This window comes from Phascolarctos cinereus, unplaced genomic scaffold (assembly GCF_003287225.1).
Source record: "Phascolarctos cinereus isolate Bilbo 61053 unplaced genomic scaffold, phaCin_HiC Scaffold_5;HRSCAF=322, whole genome shotgun sequence".
Classification (NCBI taxonomy): Eukaryota; Metazoa; Chordata; class Mammalia; order Diprotodontia; family Phascolarctidae; genus Phascolarctos; species Phascolarctos cinereus.
The window spans coordinates 275464647-275491569 of NW_027555958.1; the positions used below are offsets into that span (position 1 = coordinate 275464647).

The 26923-nt window shown below is 40.2% G+C and overlaps 1 protein-coding gene across 1 annotated transcript in view; it reads right to left on the minus strand.

Annotated features, from left to right (window-relative positions):
* The window catches only part of CACNG4 (calcium voltage-gated channel auxiliary subunit gamma 4), a 119323-nt gene that overhangs the window by 16503 nt on the left and 75897 nt on the right, over positions 1-26923 (minus strand). Inside the window, exon 2 of the mRNA XM_021000994.2 lies at positions 11900-11983. Coding sequence (XP_020856653.1) covers positions 11900-11983 — 84 coding nt within the window. The remainder of the gene's footprint in view (positions 1-11899; positions 11984-26923) is intronic.

Below are 26923 nucleotides of genomic sequence, written 5' to 3' on the forward strand. Positions count from 1 at the left end.
GAACAGTCCTTCCCATCTCTCTTTTGAATTCTTATTCCGCATGAGCAACTGGAGATACCTAGGGGATTTTTCGTATGTTCTATAAAATAAAAGAAGGTTGCAATAACAATCCAATAGTTTCTTGTTGGCTTCTTAAATAGAAAGTAAAGGGAAAATGAAAGGGATTTGATCACTGAGTCATTTATAGCTGGCTGGCAAAAATATAGGCACGGCTCACCTAATGTTATTAATTATTTTTATGAAAACAGGGCATCAGGTGAAAGATGATAGCGTCCATAGGAACACTATTGTTGTGCATGGCAGTTGTCAGGGAAACGTTATGAGAGACCTGCCTGATGTTAGGCGGGGTTTTGCTAGAACACGTTAATGACTGTTTTGCAAAATGATGTTCTACTGCTTAGCGCAGTGCCTGGCACATAGTAGGTGCTTAATAACTGTTTGTTGACCGACTACTGAATTAAGGCCATGGGGAAAGGGGTGGTTTCCTGGATTCACTGGATATTATGAATACATCCTTAGACAATGTACCAACATGCAATGACATTCAGAGTCTGGGCATGTATAGAACACCACTTCAAGAGTTCTTTACTCATGGACAGCCATTTAAGTGAATTATAATTTTTCTTGAATATGAGGACCTGGATTGGAGTCCTGGGAAACCTGCCAGGTATACACTCTCTTGCACTAACTCCTTTAGTCACCGCAAATACATCAGACTAATAAACCCTCCAGGCCTTGTTGCTATAACCCTGGATAGCCAAGACTGTCAGATGGAGACTGAGAGATCATTTGGCCCAATCCCTTCATTTTACAGTAGGAGAATCAAGAGATTGCTGTCAAACAAGAGGTTGGCCCAGATAATCACTCATTCCTCAAATTTGATGACTCTAGGATTCTAAGATTGGTAATAAAAAGAGAAAAGAAGCAGGAATCAAAAAGCAGACAGTTTAACTCCAGTGGGTGTCACCCTGAGGGGGAATTCTTGTCTTTCTGAACAAAAGATTGCAGTAGGTTATTCAGTTTACAAACCTCGATTACGTGGCAAACAGACTTTCCTATTTCTACTTCCATGGGATGGAAAAAACACATCCCTGTTGGAGAATGAGCTCTTAGTAGCCAACATCAGGCAGAGAAAGAGCAGAGGCATTGGGGCAAATCCAATTCCCTGATCTCTAACTTTCTCCCTCCTTGCCCCCAAGTCTCTTTGATTGTTAATGAATCTCCTCTTCCCAAAGGAGACTACTCAAGAAGACTCCTTCACAAATAAGCAGTGATTACTACCATTGCTGTCATTATCATTTTACTGGGGAGAAAATCACTCCTGTAAGCCCTCCCTCTTTCCATCTCTCTACCTCCCCTCCTCCATGATGCTGGGACTCTCTGGGAGCTGAGAACTCAGCATCTACAGTCTTCTTCCTGAAGAACTTAGCTCTTAGAGCTGTATCTCTCCACTGCACCATAGGATGAGTATAACCTGATACAAAATGACGTAAAAGGGATGTAACCTGAACAAAGGGATGATTCTCAAACCAGAGGGAAGGGGAGATCAAATTCAGTTTTATTGTTAAAAAAAAAAGAAAGGAAAAAAAAGAGAAAAGAAAGGTTGAAGCTACAATGGTGGGACTTGCTTTAAAATATTCACCCAGAGGAAAGGAAATAGAGCAAGAAGGAGGCAATTCTGGAAATAAAAGGGAAGGGAGAGAAAGCAAGGGGAGATTAGATTCAGGTTGAAAAAAAAAGATTAGAGACAGCAATGGGGAACTTGTTTCAGAATATTCATCTAGGGGAAGGGAAATAGATTGGTTGAAATATTAGCTAGTGTTTCACCAAAGCCAACTCATGATGCCAAGCTAGGGTAGAGTGTTCAGCATCTCTGATCACTGGGGTGCTGGCTGCCCTTTCCTCCTGGTAGGTGGGTGTGGGTAGTGCAGTGGCTGAAAGTGGAGGGGTAGGGTATAAGGTAGGCATGGAAGAAGAGTGGCTGGTAGAATGGATGTGGAATCCCTGGGAACCTGAGGTATGCTATTTTGGGCCTGAGGACAGGAGGAACATGACTCATCTATTCCCTGGTCTCTTGGACCCTCCATAAATGTATATTGGTGAGAGTGAGAAGGAAGGAAAAGAGGAGGGAGACTGAGCCAGAGGCTGGAAGGCTGACCTGATTGTTCACGTTTCTGGGGCTGACAGAGATTGGTTGCCTGGTTGGAGCTGTCCTGTCCCAGGGCTCCATGGGAACAACACTAACATTCTATGTCACTAGATGATTCATTGCAAAAATCCATTTTTTTCCCTTTTTGGAAAAATTACCCCTAAGCAGGTGCAGAGTGAATTACTTTTGCTCAAAGGGGCCTGGTATTGATTCTCCATAAATGAGGCTGAATCTACTCTATCCCGAGGTATGCTGCTGAGAGAGATTCTGCATGTGTCTGGACATTTTGCTGTGAAGACAGCAAAATGACTTTTAGATGTTACTGTCCTTTCCCTAATTTCTAGATTCTTTCTCTGCTAGTGCGCTCCCCTCCCCCATTTTCTTCCCTCTTTAGCCTTCTAAAGTTCTATTTTAATGATAAAGGATAAGATAGGTGCGAGCTTGGGCCAGAATCCATCATAGGCTACAGAAAAATGAGGGGAATATATAGAATTTGGGGGAATGGGTGCTATCCTGTTGAAGCAACCAGATAGTTGGGCAAGGACTCAGAGACACAGATATTGGGACAGAAGGAGCCAGCTCACTCAGTTGATGCTTTAAAAATATATTAAGCTTCCAAGAAGCTGGTACTATTAATGCTAAAGGGGAAAGCAGATTGGACATCTCCCCCCAACCCTCACACTCACCTTCCACACAGAAGACTAAGGTGGTATTGACTATTTGCCATTCAATTAGTCAATAGACATTTATAAAGGGTCTCTTACATGCTGGTCTCTATGTTGGGGATACAAACTAGTCTCTCTGAAGTTACCAATGATCTTAGTTGCTAAATCCAATAGCCTTTTTTCAATCCTCATTCTTCTAGACTTCTCTGAAGCCTTTGACATCGCTGATGACGCTGCCTAGATACTTTCTTCTCTCTAGCTTTTTGGGATACTTCTCTCTTCTGGTTCTCCTCCTACTTATCTGACCACCCTTTCTCAGTCTCCTTTGGGGGATCCTCCTCCAGGTCACCCCTTCTAAATGTAAGTGTCCCACAGGGTTCTGTCCTGGGCCCTCTTCTTTTCTCCTTCAATTCTACTTCCCTTGGTGAAAGTCCCATGGATTTAATGACTGTCTCTATGCTGACAATTTTAAAATCTACCAATCCTATCCCAGTCTCTCTGCTGACTTCCAATCTCACATCCCCAACTGCCTTTCAGATATTTGAACTGGATGCCCAGTAGACATCTTAAACAACATGTCCAAAATTGAACTCATTATCTTATTTCTGAAACCCTCCCCACATCCTACCTTCCCTATCACTATAGAGGGCAACACCATCTTCTCAACTCCCCCATATCCAAGCTGTTGCCAAGGCCTGTCAATTTCACCTTTGCAATCTCTCTCTCTCTCTCTCTCTCTCTCTCTCTCTCTCTCTCTCTCTCTCTCTCTCTCTCTCTCTCTCTCTCTTTTTTTGCTTTTTGGTGGGGCGATTGGAGTTAAGTGACTTGCCCAGGGTCACACAGCTACTAAGTGTTAAGTGTCTGAGGCTGTGCAATATCTCTTGAATATGTCCCCTTCTTTCCTCTGACATTGCCATCACTCTACTGTAGGCCATTATCACCTCATGCCTGGAATATTGCAATAGGCAGCTAGTGGGTCTGCCTGCCTCAAGCCTCTCCCCATTACAACCCATCCTCCATTTAGCCACTAAAGTCATTTACCTAAAGTTCCGATCCAGCCCTGGCATCTCACTACTCAGTGAACTCCAGTGGTTCCCTGTTGCCTCCAGCATCAAACACAAAATCCTCTGCTTGGTGTTCAAAGCCCTTTCTTACCTTCTCAATCTTATTTCACCTCACTTCCTGCCAGCTCTTAAGGGCAGGGACTGTCTTTTGCCTCTTTTTCTATCCTCAGCACTTACCACAGTGCCTGGCCCAGAGTAGGTATTTAATAAATACTGATTGGTTGATACAAAGAAATGTAAAAGACAGTCCCTGCTCTCAAGGAGCTCACGGTCTAATGGGGGAGACACCATGAGGACAACTGTTTATAAACAAGATGTACTATACAGGATAAACTGGAAATAGCCAGCATGGGGAAGGCACTTAGAACTGAGAAGAGTTGTGAAAGGCTTCCTGTAGAAGGTGGAATTTTATCTGGGCTTGAAGGAAGTTAGGAGATAGAGATGAAGCGGGAGAATCTTCCAGGGATGGTGGACAGCCAATGAAAATACCCATCATTTTGTTTGAGGAACAGAAGGAGGTCAGTGTCACTGATCATAGAGTATGTGAAGAGAGAAGGGGGGTCTAAGGTGTAAGAAGATTAGAAAGAAAGGGAGAACAGATTACGAAGGGCTCTGAATGCCAAAAAAGAATTTTTTATTTGAACCAGTAAGACTTACTTCCCTATCAAAGCTTTCCATGATGTTTTATTTGAACTTGGTTTTATATGGATATAAACACTAGGGTTATGGAGTAGTGGAAGAAAATGTGTGATTTGCCTTAGTGCTGTTACCATCCCCTTCTCCCCCCCCCCCAAATTTGGCTCCTGTCTGGGTCAGGAATATATTCCTCAATGTTCTTTCCCCCCAACCCTAGTCAACCCTTAACATGACAGAAACACAAGCCAGCAATTTAGACACCCATGAGACCTAGATAATTAGAAGATTCATCCCACCATGAAAAGGCATAGATCCTTCTATTCCCTTTCATTGATATCCACCAGTTGCTGTCTTCTCCATTCTACCCTAATGGGTTTTTTTTGATATAAATTTATTTATTTTTAGTTTTCAACATTTATTTCCACAAGATTTTGAGTTCCAAATTTTCACCCCATCTCGCCCCTCCCCCACCCCAAGATGGCATGCATTCTGAATACCCCTTCCCCTAGTCTGCCCTCTCTTCTATCTCTCCCCCCTCCCTTCTCTTATCCCCTTCCCCTTCTATTTTCCTGTAGGGCAGGACAGACTTCTGTACCCCATTTCCTGTATTTCTTATTTCTCAGTTGCATGTGAAAACTTTTTTTTTAAACATGTGTTTTTAAAACTTTGGGTTCCAAATTTCCTCCCTTCCTTCCTCCCCACCCATCCTCATTGAAAAGGCAAGCAACTCAATATAGGTTATACATGTGCAGTTATGCAAAACACTTCCATAGTAGACATGTGAAAAACTAACTCTATTTCCCTTAATCCTATCCTGTCCCCTAATTTATTCTATTCTTTCTTTTGACCCTGTCCCTCCTCAGAAGTATTTGCTTCTGATTGCCCCCTTTCCCAATCTGCCCTCTTCTCTATCATCCCCATGCTCTCTTGCCCCATTCTCCCCCCCATTTTCCTGTAGGGTAAGACAGATTTCCATACCTAATTGAATGTGTATGTTATTCCTTCCTTAAGCCAAATCCTATGAGAATAAGATTCAATCATTCCCTCTCACCTTCCCCCGTTTCCCCTCAACTGTAACAGCCTTTTCTTTTTTTTTTTGTGAGATAATTTACCCTGTTCTACCTCTCCCTTTCTTCTTCTCCTAGTATAATCTCTCATCCCTTAATTTTATTCTCCAGATATGACCCCTTAATCTTCAACTCACCCTGTGCCCTATACCTACCTACCTATCTATCTATCTATCTATCTATCTATCTATCTACATACATACACATAATTTTTCCCCCTCCAACTACCCTAATGCTGACAAAGGTCTCATGAGTTACAAATATCATCTTTCCATGCAGGAATGTGACAGTTCAACCTTAATAAGTCTCTTATGATTTCTCTTTCCTGTTTACCTCTTCATGTTCCACTTGAGTTTAGTGTTTGAAAGTCAAATTTTCTATTCAGCTCTGGTCTTTTCATCAAGAATGCTTGAAAGTCCTCTATTTCACTGAATGACTGTTTTTTCCCCTGAAGGATTATACTCAGTTTTGCTGGGTAGGTGATTCTTGGTTGTAATCCTATCTCCTTTGCCCACTGGAATATTATATTCCATGCCCTGTGGTCCTTTAATGCAGAAGCTGCTAAATCTTGTGTTATCCTGACTGTGTTTCCACAGTACTTGAACTGTTTCCTTCTGGCAGCTTGTAATATTTTCTCCTTGACCTGGGAACTCTGGAATTTGGCTACAATATTCCTAGGAGTTTTCCTTTGGGGATCTCTTTCAGGAAGAGATCTGTGGATTCTTTCAATTTCTATTTTGCCCTCTGGTTCTAATATATCAGGGCAGTTTTCCTTGAAAATTTCTTGAAAGATGATGTCTAGGCTCTTTTTTTGATCATGGCTTTCAGATAGTCCAATAATTTTTAAATTCTCTCTCCTGGATCTATTTTCCAGGTCAGTTGTTTCTCCAATGAGATACTTCACATTGTTTTCAAATTTTTCATTCTTTTGGATTTGTTTTACAGTGTCTTAATTTCTCATAAAGTCACTATCTTCCAATTGCTCTATTCTAATTTTTAAGGAAGTATTTTCTTTTTTTTCTTTCTCTTTTTTTTTAAGGCAATTTGGGTTAAGTGACTTGCCCAGGGTCACACAGCTAGTGTCAAGTGTTTGGTCTGAGGCCGGATTTGAACTCAGGTCCTCCTGACTTCAGGGCTGGTGATCTATCCACTGTGCCACCTAGCTGCCCCAAGGAAGAATTTTCTTCAGAAATCTTTTGGACTTCCTTTTCCATTTGGCCAATTTTTCTTTTTAGGGCATTCTTCTCCTTATTGGCTTTTTGGACCTCTTTTGCCATTTCGGTTAGGCTATTTTTTAAGGTGTTATTTTCTTCAGTATTTTTTTGGGTCTCCTTTAGCAAGCTGTTGACTTGTTTTTCATGATTTTCTTGCATCACTCTCATTTCTCTTCCCAGTTTTTCCTCTACTTCTCTTACTTGCTTCTCAAAATCCCTTTTGAGCTCTTCCAAGGCCTGGGACTGATTCATATTTTTCTTGGAGGCTTTGGATGTAGGAGGTTTGACTCTGTTGTCTTCTTCTGGTTGTATGTTTTGATCTTCTTTGTCACCAGAGTAAGATAATATAGTCTGACTCTTTTTGTGCTGCTTGCTCATGATCCCAGACAATTACTTGAGTTTTAAGCTCTTTGTTAAGGTAAGAGTCTGCTTCCAATGTGGAGAATGTACTGTCCCAAGCTTCGGGGGTTTATACAGCTGTGTTTCAGAGATACTTGTAGGGACCTGTAAATTTTCAGTTCTTGCAAGGTGGTATGATAAGGGGCGAGATGTTTACTCCTTTCCTGGCCTGTGCTCTGGTCTGTTAGTGACCACAAGCACTCCTTTCTGTCCTGGAACTGTGAAGAAGGTTTCCTCTCCACAGCTACTACAAGCTCCACCATGCCAGCACTCCTCCTTCGCCCCAGGACTGCCACCCAGAACTGTGACCCAGATCCAAGTACTGGCAAAGCAAGAGATTCCTGCCTCAGTATTGTCAAATAGATCCCTGAAATCCCCCTCTGATCAGCCACTCAATTCCCCCTCAGTCTGTGGGCCGGAAGCTCAGGATTCAGCCACTGCCCTGGAGCCCGCACTCTGTGATTTGGAGCTGGCTCTGACCTAGCTCCTCTCTCACTGCAGAAACAGACTTTTCCCACTGACCTTCTAAGTTGTGTTTGGTGTTTGTGGGTTCAGAGGTCTAGAAGCCGCCACAGCTGCCTGAGGTTCAGTCCTCTGAGTCTACCCTAACTTTTGTCCCCTGCTTGCCACTTAAAGCCTCTACTTTAGTTACGGCTCTCTCTTGTTGGGCTATTATACAGTTTATTAGTTAGTCTCTGGCCTCTAGTCTCTTACCTCAATAATCTATCCTCCACATAGCTGTCAAAGTGACACCCCTAAAAGCCCATGTTTGACCATTTTGCCTTCATGCTCAGTAACTTATTTGCCTTGCTATTGTTGCTATGATCAAACGTAAACCCCTTGTTTGATACTTAGAAGTCTTTCTAGTCTGGTTCCAGCTTACTGTTTGCCCTCTTTGGTTCAGTCAAATTTATTGTTCAGTCATTCAGTTTTGTTTGACTCTTTGTGACTCCATGGATGGTATGGTCCATGGAGTTTTCTTGGCTAGAATGGTTTGCCATTTTCTTCTCCAGCAGATTAAGGCAAACAGAGGTTAAGGGACTTGCCCAGGATCACACTGCTAATAAAGTAAGTCTGAGGTCAGATTTGAACTCAGGTCTTCCTGACTCCAGGCCCAGTGCTCTATCCATTGAGCCATCTAGCTGCCCCAGTCAAATAGGCATTCTTATATTTCCTCACACAAGACATTCCATTTCCCATTTTCATGCCTCTGCACAGGCTCTTCCCAGGCCTATAATGTCCTCTCTCCTCACTTTTGTTGCCTAAAATTGCTACACCTACATAATACCCTTTCTGATTATCCCAGCTTCCAGGGCTCCCCCCTCCCCCACCTCAATTTCATTATATTATATATTTTGTTTCTGAGAAGCAGCATGGCATAGTGGATAGAGAGCCATCTTCAGAGCTAGTAAGACATGAGTTCAGGTTCTCCTTCTGACTCATACTAGCTGTGTGACTGTACAAGGCATTTAATCTCTCATAGCTTTTTTAGGTAACTCTCTTCTGCAGAAGAAGTTGCTGAGAAAGGGCTGACCTACATTGGTAGAGGGAGTTTCCTTATGTCAGTGAAGATATAGGTCCAATCCCTAACTCTGACCTTTGTATATACTTATATAACTGTGCACGGAGACTGGAGTTGTCTGGCTGAATAGAACTAGTTACTTCTCTCTGGCCCCCATTCTTGTATGGGTATCCCTCGGGGTTCTGTTCTGGCCCCTCTTCTTTTCTCCCTCTACATTATTTCATTTGGCAATCTCATCAGCTCCCATGGATTTAATTACCATTATCTACTTTGAGGATCTTCAAATCTACCAATTCTGTCCCAGCTTTTTGCTGACCTCCAAACTTGCATCTCCAACTGCCCTTCAGATAGCTTGAACTGGATGTCTAGTAGACATCTTAAAGTAAACATGTCCCAAATTAACTCATTATCTTTCCCTCTAAACCTTTCCTGCCTCCTACCTTCCCTCTCACTGTAGAGGGCAACACCGTCCTCCCAGTCCCTTAGGCTCACAACCTAGGAGTCATTTTTGACTCTCTACCATCTCTCACTGCCTGTATCCAATCTGCTGCTAAGGCCTGTCAGCTCTTCCCTTCTCTCTGTTCACCATCCCTGGCTCCACCCCTGAGAGAAAGAATTTCCTTAAACCTACCTCAAGTATGGACAAGAGGAAAGCAAATTTGCTTGAGAAGACAATTTTCCTTACTGAGCCTCCTTTCCCACCTAACCCAGTGGGACTCATTCTTCTTTTCCCTGAGGGAATCCATGACAATCCAGATTCATGTTCTATACCTTATATTTTTCTTTGCTTTTGAAGAGATACAATATTTTATCACTAAAACCTCTTTGGTTCCTTTCAAGCCCTCAGATGTTGAAAAATCCCAGTGAATTTTTCTCTCTGTGTAGCTGACCATAATCTCCCTTTCAATGTTCAGTTGTTTCAGTTATTATGTCCAATTCTTCATGACCCTATTTAGAATTTCCTTGGTAAAGACACTGGAATAGTTTGTCATTTCCTTTTTCAGCTCATTTTACAGATGAGGAAACTGAGAGTCACACAGTTAGTGTCTGAGGCCAGATTTGAATTAATGAAGATGAGTCTTCCTGACCTCCAGGCCCTGTACTCCATCTACTGCACCACCTAGCTCCCCTTTCAATACCTTTGAGCATATGAAAGCCATACAGACCAAGAATGAACTGAGTTAATTGCAGTTTTAAATTGTAATTGACTTTTAGAGTGTAGGTAGTCAACAATGTAAAATGTGAACTTTAAAGATCCAGAAATAAGCTTTGGAGTGGATTCACACTAACCTTGTGGGGGAGAAGCATGAAGAGAGTTTTACTATTGGTTGTTCCTAGCAAATAACCACAGCCACAGTCTGTTCAGCTGTGGTTTTGAGGGATCCCACATCTCACTCTTGACTGTGGTAGAGGCAGTGGTGGTAAAGATGGCAGGCGTGGTGCTAATTCCATTTCTTTCTCAATTGTACTGTAGAGAAGCTGAGGACCAATCGGTCACTAGATATCCCTAGAGTTGAAGCTGCTTGGATTCAGACACAGTGGGGGAAGGCAGGATAGTGGCAGCTTTCTTGTCTCCATCCAGCATCATGGCTGCTATGAGGAATTTATATTTGCCAGCAAGCATTAATCTCTAATGCCTCTCTATTCTTCTGTATGCATGAGTTGTTTCTCTTGCTAGACTATAAGCAATTTGAGGGCAGGTTTTTTAAAAAAAATATTTGTTATTGAGGGCAAGTTAAAAAAATTTTTTTGTCTTAGTATCCCCAGTGCTTAGAACAATGGTTGGTAGATTTGTTGTTGTTGAATTATTGAGTCATATGCGACTCTTTATGACCCCATGGACCATATTGTCCATGGGGCTTTCTTGGCAAAGATACAGGAATGTTTTGCCATTTCTTTCCTCAGTGGATTAAAGCAAATAGAGGTTAAGTGACTTGTCCAGGTCTCACAGCTAGTATCTGAGGCTGTATTTGAACTCAGGTCTTCCTGACTTCTGGCCCAGTGCCCAGCACTGAGTCATCTGGCTGCCTCCCTGCCTGGTAGATAGCAGGCACTTAATAAATGCTTGTTTGATTGATTGATTGATTGTAGGACCTGGCATGTACAGGGCTGAGTTTTCTAATTAGCAAGGGCATATAATGATTCAGTCACCTGTCTCCTGTAGCTCCTGGTCCTCTAACACCTCACTGCCAATACAAATATATTTTCATCAACTACCTTTTTCCAAAACAGAAAGATAATGAGGGAGTGCAAAGTAGACAGACGTTAGGGCATGACCATATGAATTTATCCTAAGAAAAATCATGATTTAGGAGCTGCAGAAACCCTAGAGACCATGGAAAGAAGGCTGGATTTTGAGCTCAGATTCCTGGGTTTCAATCATGTCTCTGTCCCTTACTACCTATGTGGGCAAGTTCATTCCTCTAGATCTCAGTTTTCTCAAGAGTAAAATGAAGGGTTTGGACTAGATAGAATTAAATTTACTTCTGGCTCATTCTAAATGTATGATACTATGATCTGTCATTTCACAGATAAGAAAATAGAAACTTGGGAGATTAATCAACTTGTCCAGGGCTACATGGCTGCTAAGTGGAGAAAGTAGGAGTCAAATCCACTCTTCAAACCCATTTAAGCTCACAGTGCCATTTCCTACCTCCTTCTTAACCCCAGGAAAAAGAGTTAGAATCCTTGGCTTTTTTTTTTCTTTAGGCAGTTGAGGTTAAGTGACTTGCCCACGGTTACACAGCTAGTAAGTGTCAAGTGTTTGGTCTGAGGCTGGATTTGGGCTCAGGTCCTTCTGACTTCAGGGCTGGTGTTCTATCTGCCCCCTACCCTGGGCTTCTTTAAAACAAGCTCAGGTGCCACCTTCTATCCTACATGAGATCTTTCCTATGCCATTAATTACCCGCACTCTGAAATTGGCACCTTAATGAAACTATATTATTTTGTCCATACTGGCAATGTATCCCCACCCCTTTCCCTAGTAGATGCAAATTCCTTGGGGTCAGGGACTGTTCGAGTTTTTTTTTTTGTATCTCTGGTGCTTGGTCTAGTGTTTTGCATATAGCAGGGACTTCATAAATGTTTGTTTAATTGAATTGAATTGAAAAGTTAGTCTATCTTTCCTCCAAACTGCCTCTTTCCACTTGCCTCTCCCTTAACAGAATTGGGTTTTGTACTTACGCAGAAGATATTCTGAGCTGTCATGGTCATAATCATTGTCTTCTGGGAAGTGGTTGATCCGGAAACAATGACCTTTATAGATCCCTAAAAAGAACAGAAAAAGATCATTTTAATGTGCTGCACAATGAATGAACGTCTCAGTAATTTGTGTGTGTTTTAAGTAAAACTTGCTCCAGAAAATCACAGATGCATTTTGCCAACCATAAAAACACCTAGCATCTACTCCCCTGGCCCAGATCCCATGAGGTTATTGATTAGAAGCATAGTGTTAACTTTGGATTAACCTCATAAACAGGGGATGGTGAGGAGGGAGGTGGTGATAGTGGTGATGAATGATTAATCAATCCCCATATCTCATTCATTTCAGACTATTTGTGATTCTATTTAGGGTTTTCCTGGCAAAGATACAGGAGAGGTTTGCCATTTCCTTCTTCAGCTCATTTTATAGACAAAGAACTGAGGCAAACAGTAAGTGACTTGCCCAGAGTCACACAGCTAGTAAGTGTCTGAAGTCAGATCTGAACTCAGGTCTTCCCGACTCCAGGCCCAGAACTCTATCCGCTGTGCCACCTAGGTACAAAACAAGAGAAGGGTGGTGGTGGTGATGAATGATTAATCAATCCCCATACACCGTTTTAGATCTGTGTGTCATCCCTTCATAGAGAAGTCTGAAGTCTTGTCTTGTAAGAAAAGGTCTGGATAATCCACAGAACAGAAAATGAACTCCTGAGTAAATTAGAGCAGATTATGTATGTAGAGTTTCTCCCCAGGCCTGGCAAAGATTGAGGCCTAAGAGCTAGACAAGTGATGGTCATTTAGCTCAAGAATCTTTTGTTTTTCACTGGTTTTGGAAAGAAAGTTCCCTTCTGTACCTGGAGAGATGAAATTTTGGCCTTGAAGACAGCAGAGTGGGATTAGGTGGGGGCAAGGAGAGGGCCCTTCCAGGAGTAGTTATACTGAATTTTTCTAGCCCAGACTGGATGTCTGCTACTCTTGACTGGGTCAAGAGAAGGCCTAAGCACCAGAGGTAATGCTAAGCATATATTATGAGATAATATATTGAAATATATTGCAAACATTAAAGCATAATATAAATATTATTATTATTATTATTATTATTATTAGTGGAAAAGGTTCAGTGACTGTTGGCATCCATCAGTACATGAAGCAACAGGTGTCTGTTGGTAAGACTAGTTTAGTGTTTTCCCAAAGCTCTCCTGGGAGCAGAAGCCCATTCCTCTCTTCATTTCCCCTATCTACTTCTCATTTTTACTCATTCCAACAGAGAATGGGGTAGAGGAGAGGAGAAAGCCCTCTTTTAGTGGCAGACTGAGCAGCTGGCATCAGCAACTGTTATCTCTTTAAGCAGGATTTGGGGTTTTCTTGTTATATGTTTGAAATTGTAATTAAATCAGATAGCTATTGAATCTGCGCCAATTTTGCTTATTTGAAATGAATATGGAGAGACTGGAAGGAGGGAGGACAAACCTGAAAGAGCAAGAGATCTAAATTATTGAGTTTTTAAAAGCTCAATTTGGATTTTGCCAGTATAAGCTGGTTGGAGATTCAGAGGGGAAAATTGAGAGAGAGAGAGAGAGAGAGACAGAGACAGAGAGACAGACAGACAGACAGGGACAGAGACAGACAGAGAGACAGAGACAGAAACAGAGACAGAAACAGAGGGAGACAGAGGCAGAGATAGATAGACACTGATAAAGCGATAGAGAAACAGAGAGACAGACAGAAACAGAGAGATAGAGAGACAGAGACAGAGACAGAGAGACAGGAACAGAGACAGAATCAGAGAGACAGAGACAGGAACAGAGACAAAGACAGAGAGAGACAGAGATAGACACTGACAAAGCAAGAGAGAAACAGAGAGAGACAGAGAGACAAAGAGAGACAGAGAAGGAGGAGGAGGAGGAAGAAGCGGCAAAAAACCAATTTTCTCTTCCCTTTTGAAGGTAATGAGATGGGTTGAAATTTTTTGTTAAATTTTATTTTTTTCTATTGGCAATAGAAATTGACAATCTATTAACCTTCCTTCACCCCTGGGGAAGGGAGATTTGGGAAGGCGAAACTTTGTAACAAATATTCATAGTTAAGCAAAACAAATTCCCATATTGGCTGAATCCAAAAAATATGTGTAATTCTGTACTTTGAGACCATCACCTCCCTGTTAGGAAGTGGGTAGCATTGGTCCTCTGGAATTGTGGTTGGTCATTGCAATGATCACACTTGTTAGGTCTTTAAAAATGTTGTCTTTACAATGGTGTATCATTATATACATAATTCTTCTGGTTCTGCTCACTTCATGCTGCATTAGTTTATATAATTCTTCCCAGGTTCCTTTGAAACTATCCCTTTCATCATTTTTACAGCATAATAGCATTCTATTATGTTCTTAGACTGTCATTTATTCAGCCATTCCCTAATTGATGGGTACCCCTTTAGCTTCCTTAGCCACTATGAAATATTTCTGTACAGATCTAAACAATTGGAAAAATATCAGTTGCTCATAGGCTGAGCCAATATAATAAAAACACCAATTTTGCCTAAACTAATTCACTTATTCAGTGCCATACCAATCAAATCACCAAAAAATTTGTTTTATAGAGCTAGGAAAAATAAAATTCATGGGGAAGAACAAAAAATCAAGAATATCAAGGGAATTAATTTTAAAAATACAAAGGAAGGTGGCCTAGCAGGACCAGATCTCAAACTATATTATAAAGCAAAAATCATCAAACGGTAGTAGATCAGTGGATTAGATTAGGTACACAAGACACAGTAGTAAACGACCATAGTAATCTAGTATTTGATAAATCCAGAGACCCCAGCCTCTAAGGACTCACTATTTGACAAAAGCTACTGGGAAAATTGGAAAACAATAAGGCAGAAACTAGGTACAGACCAACATTTTACACTCTATACCAAGATAAAGTCAAAACAGGCACATGATTTAGACATAAAAGGGTGATACCACAAACAAATTAAGAGAGTCCTGTCAGATCTATGGAGAAGGGAAGAATTTAAGACCAAACAAGAGATGGTGAGCATTACAAAGTGTAAAATAATTTTGACTATATTAAATTAAAAATGTTTTTGCACAAACAAAACCAATGCAACCAAGGTTAGAAATAAAGTAGAAAGCTGGGAGATGATCTTTATAGAAAATGTCTCTGATAAAGGCCTCATTTTTCAAAAATATAGAGAACTGGGTCAAATTTTTAAAAATACGAGTCATTCCCCAATTGATAAATGGTCAAAAGATATGAACAGGCAGTTTTCAGATGAAGAAATTAAAGCTATCTATAGTCATATGCAGAAATGCTCTAAATCACTTTTGATTAGAGAAATGCAAATTAAAACAACTCTGAGGTACCACCTAACACCCATCAGATTGGCTAATATGGTAAAAAAGAAAAATGACAAATGTTGGAGACGATGGAGGAAAATTGGGACACTAATGCATTGTTGGTAGAGTTATGAACTGATCCAACCATTCTGGAGAGCAATCTGGAATATGACCAAAGGGCAACCAAAGTGTACACATACCCTTTGATCCAGCAATACCACTTCTAAGTCTGTATCCTAAAGAGATCATAAAAAAGGAAAAAGGACCTACATACATAAAATATTTATAACGGCTCTTTTTGTGGTGGCAAAAAATTATAAATTGAGGGGCTACCCACCAATTGGGGAATAACTAAAAAAAACTGCAATATATGAATATAATGGAATACTATTGCGTAATAAGAAATGATGAGCAGGCAAATTTCAGAAAAACCTGGAAATACTAATATGAACTGATGCAAAATGAAAGGAGAAGAGTTGGGAGAAGATTGTACATAATAACTGAAATATTGTGTGATGATCAACTATGAATGACTTAGCTCTTCTCAGCAATATAATGATTCAAGACAATCACAAAGGACTCTATAGAAAATGCTATCCACATCCAGAGAAAGAACTGATGGACTCTGAATGCAAATCAAAGCATATCATTTTTACTTTCTTTATTTTTGGGTGTGGTTTCACATGACTGCACATATATAACCTATATGCTTACTGTTCAAGAGAGAGGAGAGGGAGAAAAATTTGGAATTCAAAATTTTATAAAAAATGAATATTAAAAATTGTCTTTACATATAATTGGAAAAAATAAAACACTAAAAAAGTTTAATATATCTGTATACATGGGTCCTTTTTCCTACTTCTGTCATCTTTTTTTTTTTTAGCAGTTTAGGTCTGGTATTGGCCTATCCACTGAGTCAAAGGCTAGTGACTTCTGGCGCTTAGTGCTAAATTGCTTTCCAGAATGGTTGGATCAATTTTCACAGTTCCACCAATAGTTTGGGCCAAAGCTGAAAGGAAAGCCCATGGCCCGGAAGAGGAGTAAGTCATTAAGGAAGTGTCAAAGGTAGGGGGAATGAGTTCCCCAGTCATGTGAAAATAGTTTGTGCACTACACAGTCTTAGGCAGTTATAAGGTATTATTAAGAAATTATTATTGTTTTTATTATAGTAGAATGTAAGCTTCTTGAGGGCAAGGACTACTTGGTTTTGTTTTTGTTTCGCAGTGCTCTCTTTAGCACTAACTCAGTATGTAGCACATGTGGTTCAGTCCCTACAGGCTTAATACATGCTTGCTGAATTATGTTGAATTAACACCAGAAAACATTCCATTTTGCACAGTTCTCATCTCTTACTCTTGCTGAATGTGATACTTGCTTAGGCTTATTGGCCACTGAGGGCAACCCATCTTCAATTGCTTTTATAAGACAGAGCATATTGACCTTAACCAGCTAGCAATCCATATAGCCACAGATCTGACCTCACCGTGGGCCAAGTGAGATCTTTAATGCAATCTAATCTCTGCCCAGCTCCAAGAGGCACTCCGAGTTCACTGTAATTGGGAGAGGCAGTTAATGAGCACATCTCTCTTTCCACTTTGATTTCCCAGTTATCCAGTTTCAGCTGACCTCACCAGTCTTGTTCCCTTTTGTTCAGGCCCCATAAGCCTTCACAGATTCTAAGTGATTCCCAAAGTCACTTGATGGGCACAGGGTTGAAGGGTTTGAAACCATTCATGATTCCTATGTGGCCAATAGCCACTAGACTCAGAGAGTTTCGTTATAGTCAGGGTTCTGTGTCAGGAAGGGATGTTGTCAGCTTCAATGAAGAAGTGAGTACAGTAGTTGGAAAGGACCATAAGAGAGGTGTTCTTGCTTCCTAATCCTGAGAATTATCCTTGATAATTCATTATTCCATTTTTCATTTCCATGCCTTTTGCACAGATTATTTGGCCCTCATGCCTCTGAATGTAATCTCTCTTCACCTCTACCTTTGGTGAATCTCTAGCTTCTTTCAAATTCAGCTTAAATTTCGCCTATTTTAAGCCATTCAAGATCCCCTCAGTTGCGAGCACTTCCCTTGCCCCAAATATAGTGATGTGGCTAGTGGTTAGACAGCTGGACTTGGAGTAGGGAATACCTCTGACCCCTACTAGCTATTTGATGCTGGGCAAGTCATGTGCTCTTCAATTTCCCTGGAAACTCTCAAAGACTTTAAGATGGGGAGCACTTTCTTATCTGCCTGGTTAAAGACAATGTCCTTACTGCGAGTTGCTTAACACAATGAACTCACCAGGCAGCTAGGTAGCACAGTGGTTAGAGTCTTTACCTGTAAAGTGCTCTGCAAACCTTAAAACACAATATAAATGCTATCATCATCATCTTCATCTAATAAAACAAACATTTTATATTTATATACGTGTCTATATATAATAGCATATGTGTGTGCATGTGTGTGTATATATATATATAAAATAATGTGTGTATGTGTGTGTGTGTGTGTGTGTGTGTGTGTGTGTGTGTGTGTGTGTGTAGCTAGGTATTGTAGTGGGTAGAACACTGGGCCTTCAGTCAATAAGACCTGTGTTCAAATCCAGCCTCAGGTACTTACTAGCTTTGTGACCTTGGGCAAGTCATTTAACTTCTGTTTGCCTTAGTTTCCTTAACTATAAAATGGGGATAATAGCACCTTCCTCCAAAGGTTGCTGGGAGGATCAAATAAGAAAATATTTGTTAAATGCTTAGCACAGTATCTGGCACATAGCAAGTGTTATATAATGGAGAAGGAAATGGCAAACCACTTCAGTACCTCTGCCAAGAAAACCTCAAATCAGGTCACAAAGAGTTGGACATGACGGAAACAACTGAACAACTGAAGTGCTATATAAATGTTAGCTATTAGTATCTATTATTCTTCCTAATAGAACGTAATCTTCCTCAGGGCCGGGACTTTTGTTTTTGTCTCTCTATCCTCAGTAACTAGCATAGGGCCTTGTCTTCCCTGCTCAACTAGACCGTAAACATCTCAAAAGCCAGGGCCATGTGTCTTTCTGTTCATTTAGATCAGAACCGAGCACAGAGTGGACACTAAATACTTTCTGACATGATTTGTCAGATAGCTAGTGGGACTTGGGATTATTCTTTGTGGCTCTGAAATAGAATTTTTTAATGCAAAATTGACTGGCCTAGATAAGATGGAACTTGGGAGTGATCACAAAAGATAAAATAGATGCCTTCAATTACATGAAACGGAAAAGGTTCTATGCAATAAAATAAAATAAATGCAACTAGGATAAAAAGAGAAATGGTTGATTGGGGAAAGAACTTGTCATCAAATATTTCAAATAGGGGTCTGACATCCAAGATATATAAGGAATTAACAAAAGGATATAGAACAAAAACTATTCCCCAGTGAATAAGTGGTCAAAGGATATGGACAAATAACAGTCCTCAAAAGAGTTATATACCATTAAGTATTTGCTCCAAATCACTATTAATATGAGAGGTATGAATCAGAACTGCTCTGAATCTTTACCTCACTCTCAACAAATTGGCAAAGATGACAAAATATGGGAATATTCAATGTCAGAAGGGTGGTGGGAAGATAGGCACATTAGCATGCTTTTGGGAGAGCTGTGAATTGATCCAACTGTTCTGGAAAGCAATTTGAAATTATGTAAGAAAATGACGAAAATGTCTATATCTGTGTATCCCCAAGATCTCACTGCTAGGCATTTGCTCTAGGAGAGCAGTGATAAAAGCAGCACGTTTTGTGGTAGCAAAGAAGAACTGGAAAGAAAGTAGATGCCTATTAATTGGAGAATGGTTAAAAAAGTTGTGGTATGTGAATATAATGGATTATCACTGCTCTGTAAAAAAAATGATGAATACACAGAAGCATGGGAAGCCACATATGAACTGATGCAAAGTAAATTAAGGAAAACCAAGAAAACGATATACGCAATGACTACAGTAATGAAAGAACAGCAGCAAAACAATCAGAACTGAATGCTGTGAAGTTACAATGAATGAGCTTGAGCCACAAGAGTTGATACAGGACTAAACCTCTCTACCTTTCTTGCAGAGGTGGGGGACCAAGGGAAGTGAACACCGAATATAAGACTTTATTGATATTGGTTAGTTTTGCTGAACTGGATTTTCCCTCCTCTTTATTACTCTTAGTTAAAAGGGATTGCTCTCTGGAAGAAGGAGAAGGGAAAGATATATTGGGAAATGTAGGTAATAGGTGTCTCTATGTGTCCTCCTTCACTTGGTTGGAGATCCCGACTGGCCAGAGGAGACCTCCCCAAGAATGGTGGGACAGGAACCCTCCACTATTCGTGTCTATCCCCTACCAAACCCTGCCTTGCCCTACAGTGCCTAGGGCCACTACTCCACCTTGGTTTCCCTAACCCACTGTACTCCTCTCTCTTCCTTCTCACCTCTCTACATGCTCTTTGTGTGAGGAAACTCTTGGGTGACTAGATTTCTACAGTTTCACACTTTCTCTTCAATGTCTAGTCTTGGAAAGTTGCCTAGAGAGCTGAAACATTGTGTTTTGCCCAGGGTCACAGAGCCAGCATATGTCAGAGATAGGTCTTCCTGGCTTCAAGGACAGTTCTCGGTCTACTATTGTCTAAAACACTACCTGTCAGAAGCAAAATGATAAGGGGAATAGAAAACATTTAACTTTGGGAATCCAGAAGACCTGAGTTCAAATGCTACCTCTGATACTACCTGTGTGACGATGGGCAAGTCACTTATCTTTTCTTAGTTTTAGTATACTAGTATCTGTCAAATGGGGACAATAATACTTCTAACAGCTGAGGTACAAATGTGATAATATATATAAAATACTTTGGATCTTTAAAGCACTATATAAATTCCAGTAACAAAACCAGCAACAATAATAATAATAGTAATAGTAATAATAATAATAATAATCTAAAGCATCTGGCCCAGGCAGTCAGTAAGTAGCAACAGCAGGAATCTCAGGGGTAAGTTCACTAACAGCATCTTTGATTCTATCCAGCTTAAGAGCTGTTCTCACAAAGGCCAAGAAACAGCGAACAGGGTTAAAGATTGTTGGGGAATACACACAGTTTCCAAATCAAAACACCTGCTTCCATTTCCTGGTTCAGTATAGACAACTCCCAGGGACTTTGGCAAAAATCAGGATGTGGTTTTGAGAAAGGAAATGTGGACATCTAAGGTTATCATATCTTTTCCTAATAATTCTTGGTAATGATAGTGCATCAATATCATCTAAGGCAGCAAGGTGGTAGAGCGGAGCTCTTGGGCCAGGCATCAAGAAGACCTGAGTTCAAATCCAGTCTCAGACACTTATAGCTGTATGACCCTAGGCAAGTCACTTAACGTCTGTCTGCTTCAGTTCTGTCATCTGTAAAAGAAGGATAATAATAGTACCTATCTCCCAACGTTGTGAGAATCAAATGAGATATTTGTAAAGTGCTTTACAAACTCAAAAGGCTTTATAAATGCTAGCTATTGTTAACCTTGTAAATAAGATGAAAAATTCAGCAGCCTATAGAAGCAGATTACTCTTCTGTCAAAAAAGTAAAACTGTGAGTTATTTTTTTAAAATAATTTTTATTCTAAATTTAACAAACAGTGAACAAGATGAGAATTTCATACACAGTAGAACAGAAAGAGGACTGTACATGGAACTGTGGCTTTCTATTGTGTATAGCTCACTTTTCTTTTCAATTATATAATAAATCCAACTTATAGCCTTCAAAGGTGCCCTGCTCCTCTGTGATTTTTTTCTGGCCTTCTGTTCCCTTCAGTGCATTTTTAAAAAGCGCCTCGATGATCCTCTTTTCTGATGAGTTCTGTTTTCTTAAGTATCTATGGAAAATCTTTCTTCACCCTGGGCTCTCTACATTTTCTTCTACTTTAAAAGGAAGGCTTTGGACTAAATAATCTTGAAGGTCCCTTTAATTGTAACATTCCATGGTTTTATTGTCCAGTAACTTAAATATGAAGGTCTGGAAATGGTCCACATTTACTGTTATTTAATAAATGTTAATTATTATTATTATTATGTATTGTGAGGTCGTTGAGAAGTGACCATCTTGAAGGAATCATCCAATTTGCAGGCAATGGAGATGGTTTTGGCATTCTGAAAGTTGCTGGTTACCATTCTAGTTCACACCCTTATTATCTTTCACCTGGACTATTGCAACAACCATTGGTGTCCTTGCCTGGACTCTTCTCATTCCAATGTCCCTCCCCCTTCCCCACCTGTCAAAGTGATTTTCCTAAAGTGGAGGTCTGAGCATTTTACTCCCATACTCCATAAATGTCAGTGGTTCCTTGTTTCTTCTAGAGATAGGATTGTGTACTGGATTTGTGATATCATTGTTATAGAGAACTTTCAGGTGAGGAAATTCTTTCTTCTAATGCAGGTCAGCACCTTTCCTGCAGTTTATAGCTTTTGAAAGTTGCCTAGAGGGGTAACTAGGTGGTGCAGTGGATAGAGCACTGGCCCTGAAGTCAGGAGGACCTGAGTTCAAATCTGACCGCAGAACAAACACTTGACACTTACCAGCTGTGTGACCCTGGGCAAGAACCCCAACTGCCTAAAAAAAAATGGTTGCCTAGAGCTCTGGAAGGTAAAATGACTCATACAAGGTCACACAGTCAATACGTGTCAGAGGCAGTACTTGAACTCAGGTCTTTCTTGCTTTGAGGCTAGCTCTCTATCCAATAGACTATTGCTTCCTTTCATTACCTCCAGGATCAAATATTAATGACTCTATTTGGCATTTAAAACTCTTCTCAACCTGGCCCCACCCTACCTTTCCAGCCTTATTACCTATCATTTCCCTTCCCTCACACTATGACAAACAGACAGAGATAAACTGGTCTTCTAATTGTGCTTGACATTTAGCACTCCATCTCCCATCTCTGTTGGAACAGCACTGGCTCTTCCATAGACCTGGATGAATGCCCTCATCACCTCCACCTTTTAGACTCACTAGATTTCTTGTGGCTTACCTTACACATCACTTTCTACATGATGCCATACCTAAGCCCACTAACAGCTGCTAGTGCCTTCCTTGCAAAGTTATCTTGCATTTATTCTGGACCTATTTTGTACATAAAAAATATACATGTGTATACAAAATATATGTATTTATAAATATATATGTATATACAAAGTATATCTATTTTGTGCATACATGTGCCTACATGTATACATGTTACCTTCCCTTGCTAGATTATAAGCACTGAGAGGGCAGGTACTATTTCACTTCTGTCTTTGTATCTCTAGCATCAAGTACAATACAGTAGGAGCTTAATAAATGCTTGTATCTCTAGCATCAAGTATAGTACAGTAGGAGCTTAATAAATGCTTGTTGAGTGAAAACTAGCCAAAAGACCTTGTGCAAGTGACTTCTCTTTGGGCCTCATTTTCTTGATGTGTAAAACGAGGAATTGGTCTGGAATAATAGAGGATTTGAATATTCTAAGTGTCATAATGGTTCAGAATTAGGGAAAAGCCATGGCCAACTGTACCAGCAAGCTATAAAGACTGACTACATATTCAAGTTGAATTCTGATATAATTCAATCCAGTCAGTTGAAGGCCATTTATTAATCTACTACTGTGTGCAAAGTGTCAGGTTGGGGAATAAAAAAGAAAAAAGAAAAATAGTTCTTATCCTTAAGGAGTCTAGGAAAGAGGTAGGAAAGAGGATATAAAATATAAACGTATATATATATATATATATATATATATAAAATATAAACGTATATATATATATATATATATATATATATAAATTTGGTGAGAAGGGAGAGAGAAGGGGATCTAGAAAAAACTGAATGAAGGAGACTGGTAGAGAAGAGAAGGGATTATATTACAGGCATAGTGGACACAGACACGGAGGTGGAAGAAGAGGAGTCAAGTAGTGAAGTCTACTGGAGCCTGCTAAAGCTGGGTTCTCAAACCACTGTTAAATTTTCAGTTTATGCCTTGGAAACCAGTAAATACTCCAAATCTGGGTTTAATCTATTATTTTGCTGATTGTCTAGACTTAAGGAAGCCAAGAGGAAATGTTAATAATGCAGATTAAACTTAAAAATGTGTCTGTCTCCCTTTTCCCCCCAACCCCCAAGCTGGTTGTTAAACTTTTACTAGCATATCCCTGCAAGCAGGTCAGTTACATTGGAACATGGTAATATTCACTAAGACTGGAAGTAAGTGTATGAGGCTACATTTGAACTTAAGTCCTTCTGACTCCAGGGCTGGTGCTTTATCCACAGGTTTGTTTATTGCTTTTTTTTTAAACCAGACGTGATTTCATCCCTGAGAGGTTTCCTCCCTCCAGTGCAGACTGACACCTTCTTTGCAACTTATAATTCTTAGAGTTTCCTGGGGACACTGAGAGGTTAAGCCTGGGAGAAGGTTATAGATAGTATACTACAAGAGCAGGATAAGAATCCAGGTCTTCCTGACTCCAAGTTTGACTCTCTATATTTTACTATACCACATCCTCTAGGTACTGGAGACATAAAGACAAAACAAGTAAAAGTCTCTGTCCACAGGAAGCTTACTGGCAGAATATAACCCGTGCAATTTATTACACAGTGGTGTTGGCCTAATATACAGGTCTGATGTGTCATTTAACTGTCTTCTGATAAAAAAAAATCTTGAGTGGCTCTCTATAGTCTAAAATACAAACTCTTTAACCTGGAAGTGCCACCTCCAATCTGGCTCCCACTTACTTTTACAGCTTTATTTCCTATTACTCTACTTTACAAATTTTATGTTCTAACTATATTTGATTGGTGGCCATAGTTATTCAAATCTTTTTGATTTGGTTGATGTCTGTTCTTTCTGTTGACATAGTTGTAGTCATGTATATTGTCTTCCTGGGTCTGATTATTTTATTCTGCACCAGTTTCATATGTTTTCCCATGTTTCCTGAATTTTTTATATTCATCTTATATTGTGACTCAGGAATAGTCCATTATACTCATTTAGTTTAGCCATCCCTTATTTGATGAGCAACTATATAGTTTCCAATTCCTTGCTGCCACAGTTTTGTTACAAATGAATGTTTTGACACATCAAGGATCTTTCTTTCTGTCTTTGAACTCATTAGGTTATATGCCTGGCAATTGGATTTCTGGGTCAAAAGGCGGGAACATTTAGTCACTTTCTTAGAATGATTCCAAATTGCTTTCTAGAAGGGCTGGACCAATGTATAGTCTAACAACAGTGTATTAATGTGTCTCTTTCCACAGCCTCTTCAGCATTGAGTGTATTCCTCTTTGACAATTTATGAGGTGTGACATGAAACCTTAGAGTTTTAGTTATAATTTGTACTTCTCTTATTATTAGTGACTTGCATCAATGTTTGATGTGTTTGTGAATAGTTTGCAATTCTTTTGAGAAATATTTGCCTATATCCTTTGACCACTTATCCATTGGGTAATGTTTCTTGCTCTTACATATTCATATTAGTAAGCTCCCTATATATTCTACATTTCTACTCCTGGCTTCTGTGGGAGGAGGCTATGGGAGAAAGAGCAGGAGAGAGATGGATGTGAACTGAATGAGGAGGAAATCTTATGGGTGACTTGGAGGGATTTGGATCATTGGGGAAGGTCAGACACTGAATTTGAGGAGGAAAACTGGAGAAGAAGTTTCGAAGGAGAACTATCTCTAGGCTCAGATACTAGTCCAGATTCTACTTCCCTCTTGACAGAGGAGCAGGATCAAGGATAATTAAGAATATAAAAGGATTATGGAGGATCGTGGAGAATTAGGGAGTAGAACCTGAAGAGATAGAACCAAGAAGGACCAGATAATGGCAGTTCCCAGGCTAGGCATGATAAATAAGTAAAGGTAAATAGAACAATGGGTGAGGCAAATTAGTGAAACAGGAAGTTGGTGAAAGACTGAAGGGAAGGTGGGGGTGACTGTGAAATTTTTGTTGAGACTAAGGAAAGCAGGTTGAATGGGATTATTAAGTTATTAAGAGGTGATAATTGGTTGTCAAAATTTTAACCAGCTGCTTATGATTGAGGTGTAAGCACTCACAAGTAGTTCAAAAAAATCAAAGCTCAAAAGCTCAACTATTATGGGGAAGGGAAAAATGTGCTCAGTGTTTGTATTTTTGTCACAGCCAAGTGACTGTTATTTGTGTTCCAAGTGCAGGCTGATCTATCTTAGAGAAGAAGGTAAAAGCACATGTAGAGTGCCCTTCTACACTCCAGGTTGCTAGGGAGAATGAAAAAAGTCTGTAAGCTCAACAGAAGTCAGCCGTTTTATATGACAGTGAAAAAAAGCTGATATGATGTTGGGAGGCATTAAGAGAGGAATATCTTTCGGAAGTAGGTCATGCTTGGTGGGAGGAGAAATGGAATGTCTGGACTGGGTCAATAATGTCCACATTCCACGTGTGGGGGTCAGAGGAAAGAGTGGACACTGATCCCTCCTGTTTTCCACTGTCAGCCAAATAGACCTCCAAAAACAAAGGTGAAATATTGGAGATTCCTTTCAGGTACGGTTTGGTGTAGATGACCACTGAGGTCCTTTCTAATTCTAAATCCTATGATTCTGTGGGTTTTGGCAGTCCTCTTATTGATACAATGTTTTTTTTTTTAATTCAATAACTTGTATATTTCTTAAAGGCAGGTATCATGTCTTATTTATTGTTATATCTCCCTTGTCAGACAGCACAGTGCCTTACACAAAGCCAAGTGCTTAACTGTCTGGTAAGTTTATGGAGGAAAACTGTATACAATATTTGTCAAAAGAAACTGAGGCCTAGGTAGGGTGAGTGATTTCCCTTAACTTACATGGAAATGGGTCAATAAATGTAGCAATAGAAGCAAGACTCGTGACTTCCCAATTCAATGTTCTAAGTACTTACTCACTCTTCCTCCCTTAGAGCTATTTAGAGGAGTCCTAGGCTCTGTATCCTCAGATTTCAGCTTTTGTGTTCCAAACACGTCCCAATCAATGAGCCTTTTAATATAGGCACTTTGACAAATCTCTGATGGTGTCTGTGTATGCGTGCGCACGTGTGTGTGTGTGTGTGTGTGTGTGTGTTTGGGGTGGGGAAGAGGTCACAGTAACAATCCTCACACTGTACCTTATGGTCTCTAGTTCCCAGTCACTGTTTTTGGGTCTGCCTTGTCTCTAGATGAAGAGAGATGAAGAGGATTATTCCTGTCCTGGCTGATGTTGCTTCCTGAGGCAGAGCTGTACCCAGCCGTGTTTGCTCTTATTCTAAGGGCCAGATGGGGATGACTGAATAATGCAAAAACAGTCAAATGCCAACATGAACGATGGCAGCAACCTAGGTTTTCTACTTGCTTGGGCGCTGATTCCACATGTAGAAACCCTAAGTCACTCATTTCCCTAAACTCCTCTCAACTTAACATAACTGTCATCTTGTTATGGGTGCCTTTCTCATGGAGAAAGAAGATTGTTCTGGAAAATCCTAATCAAACCTAAGGCAGAAGGCAGCCAAGCTTATATCAAAGTAGCAGTGCCATAACTAAGGCAGAGTGGCCAGAGCTTTGCCTTAGGGCACTAACATGGAGGAGAAATCCTCCCAAATGGTGGGCTGGAGACCACTTTATATGCTTCATGGTATGCCATAGTGGGAATAATCCACTACCTCATCC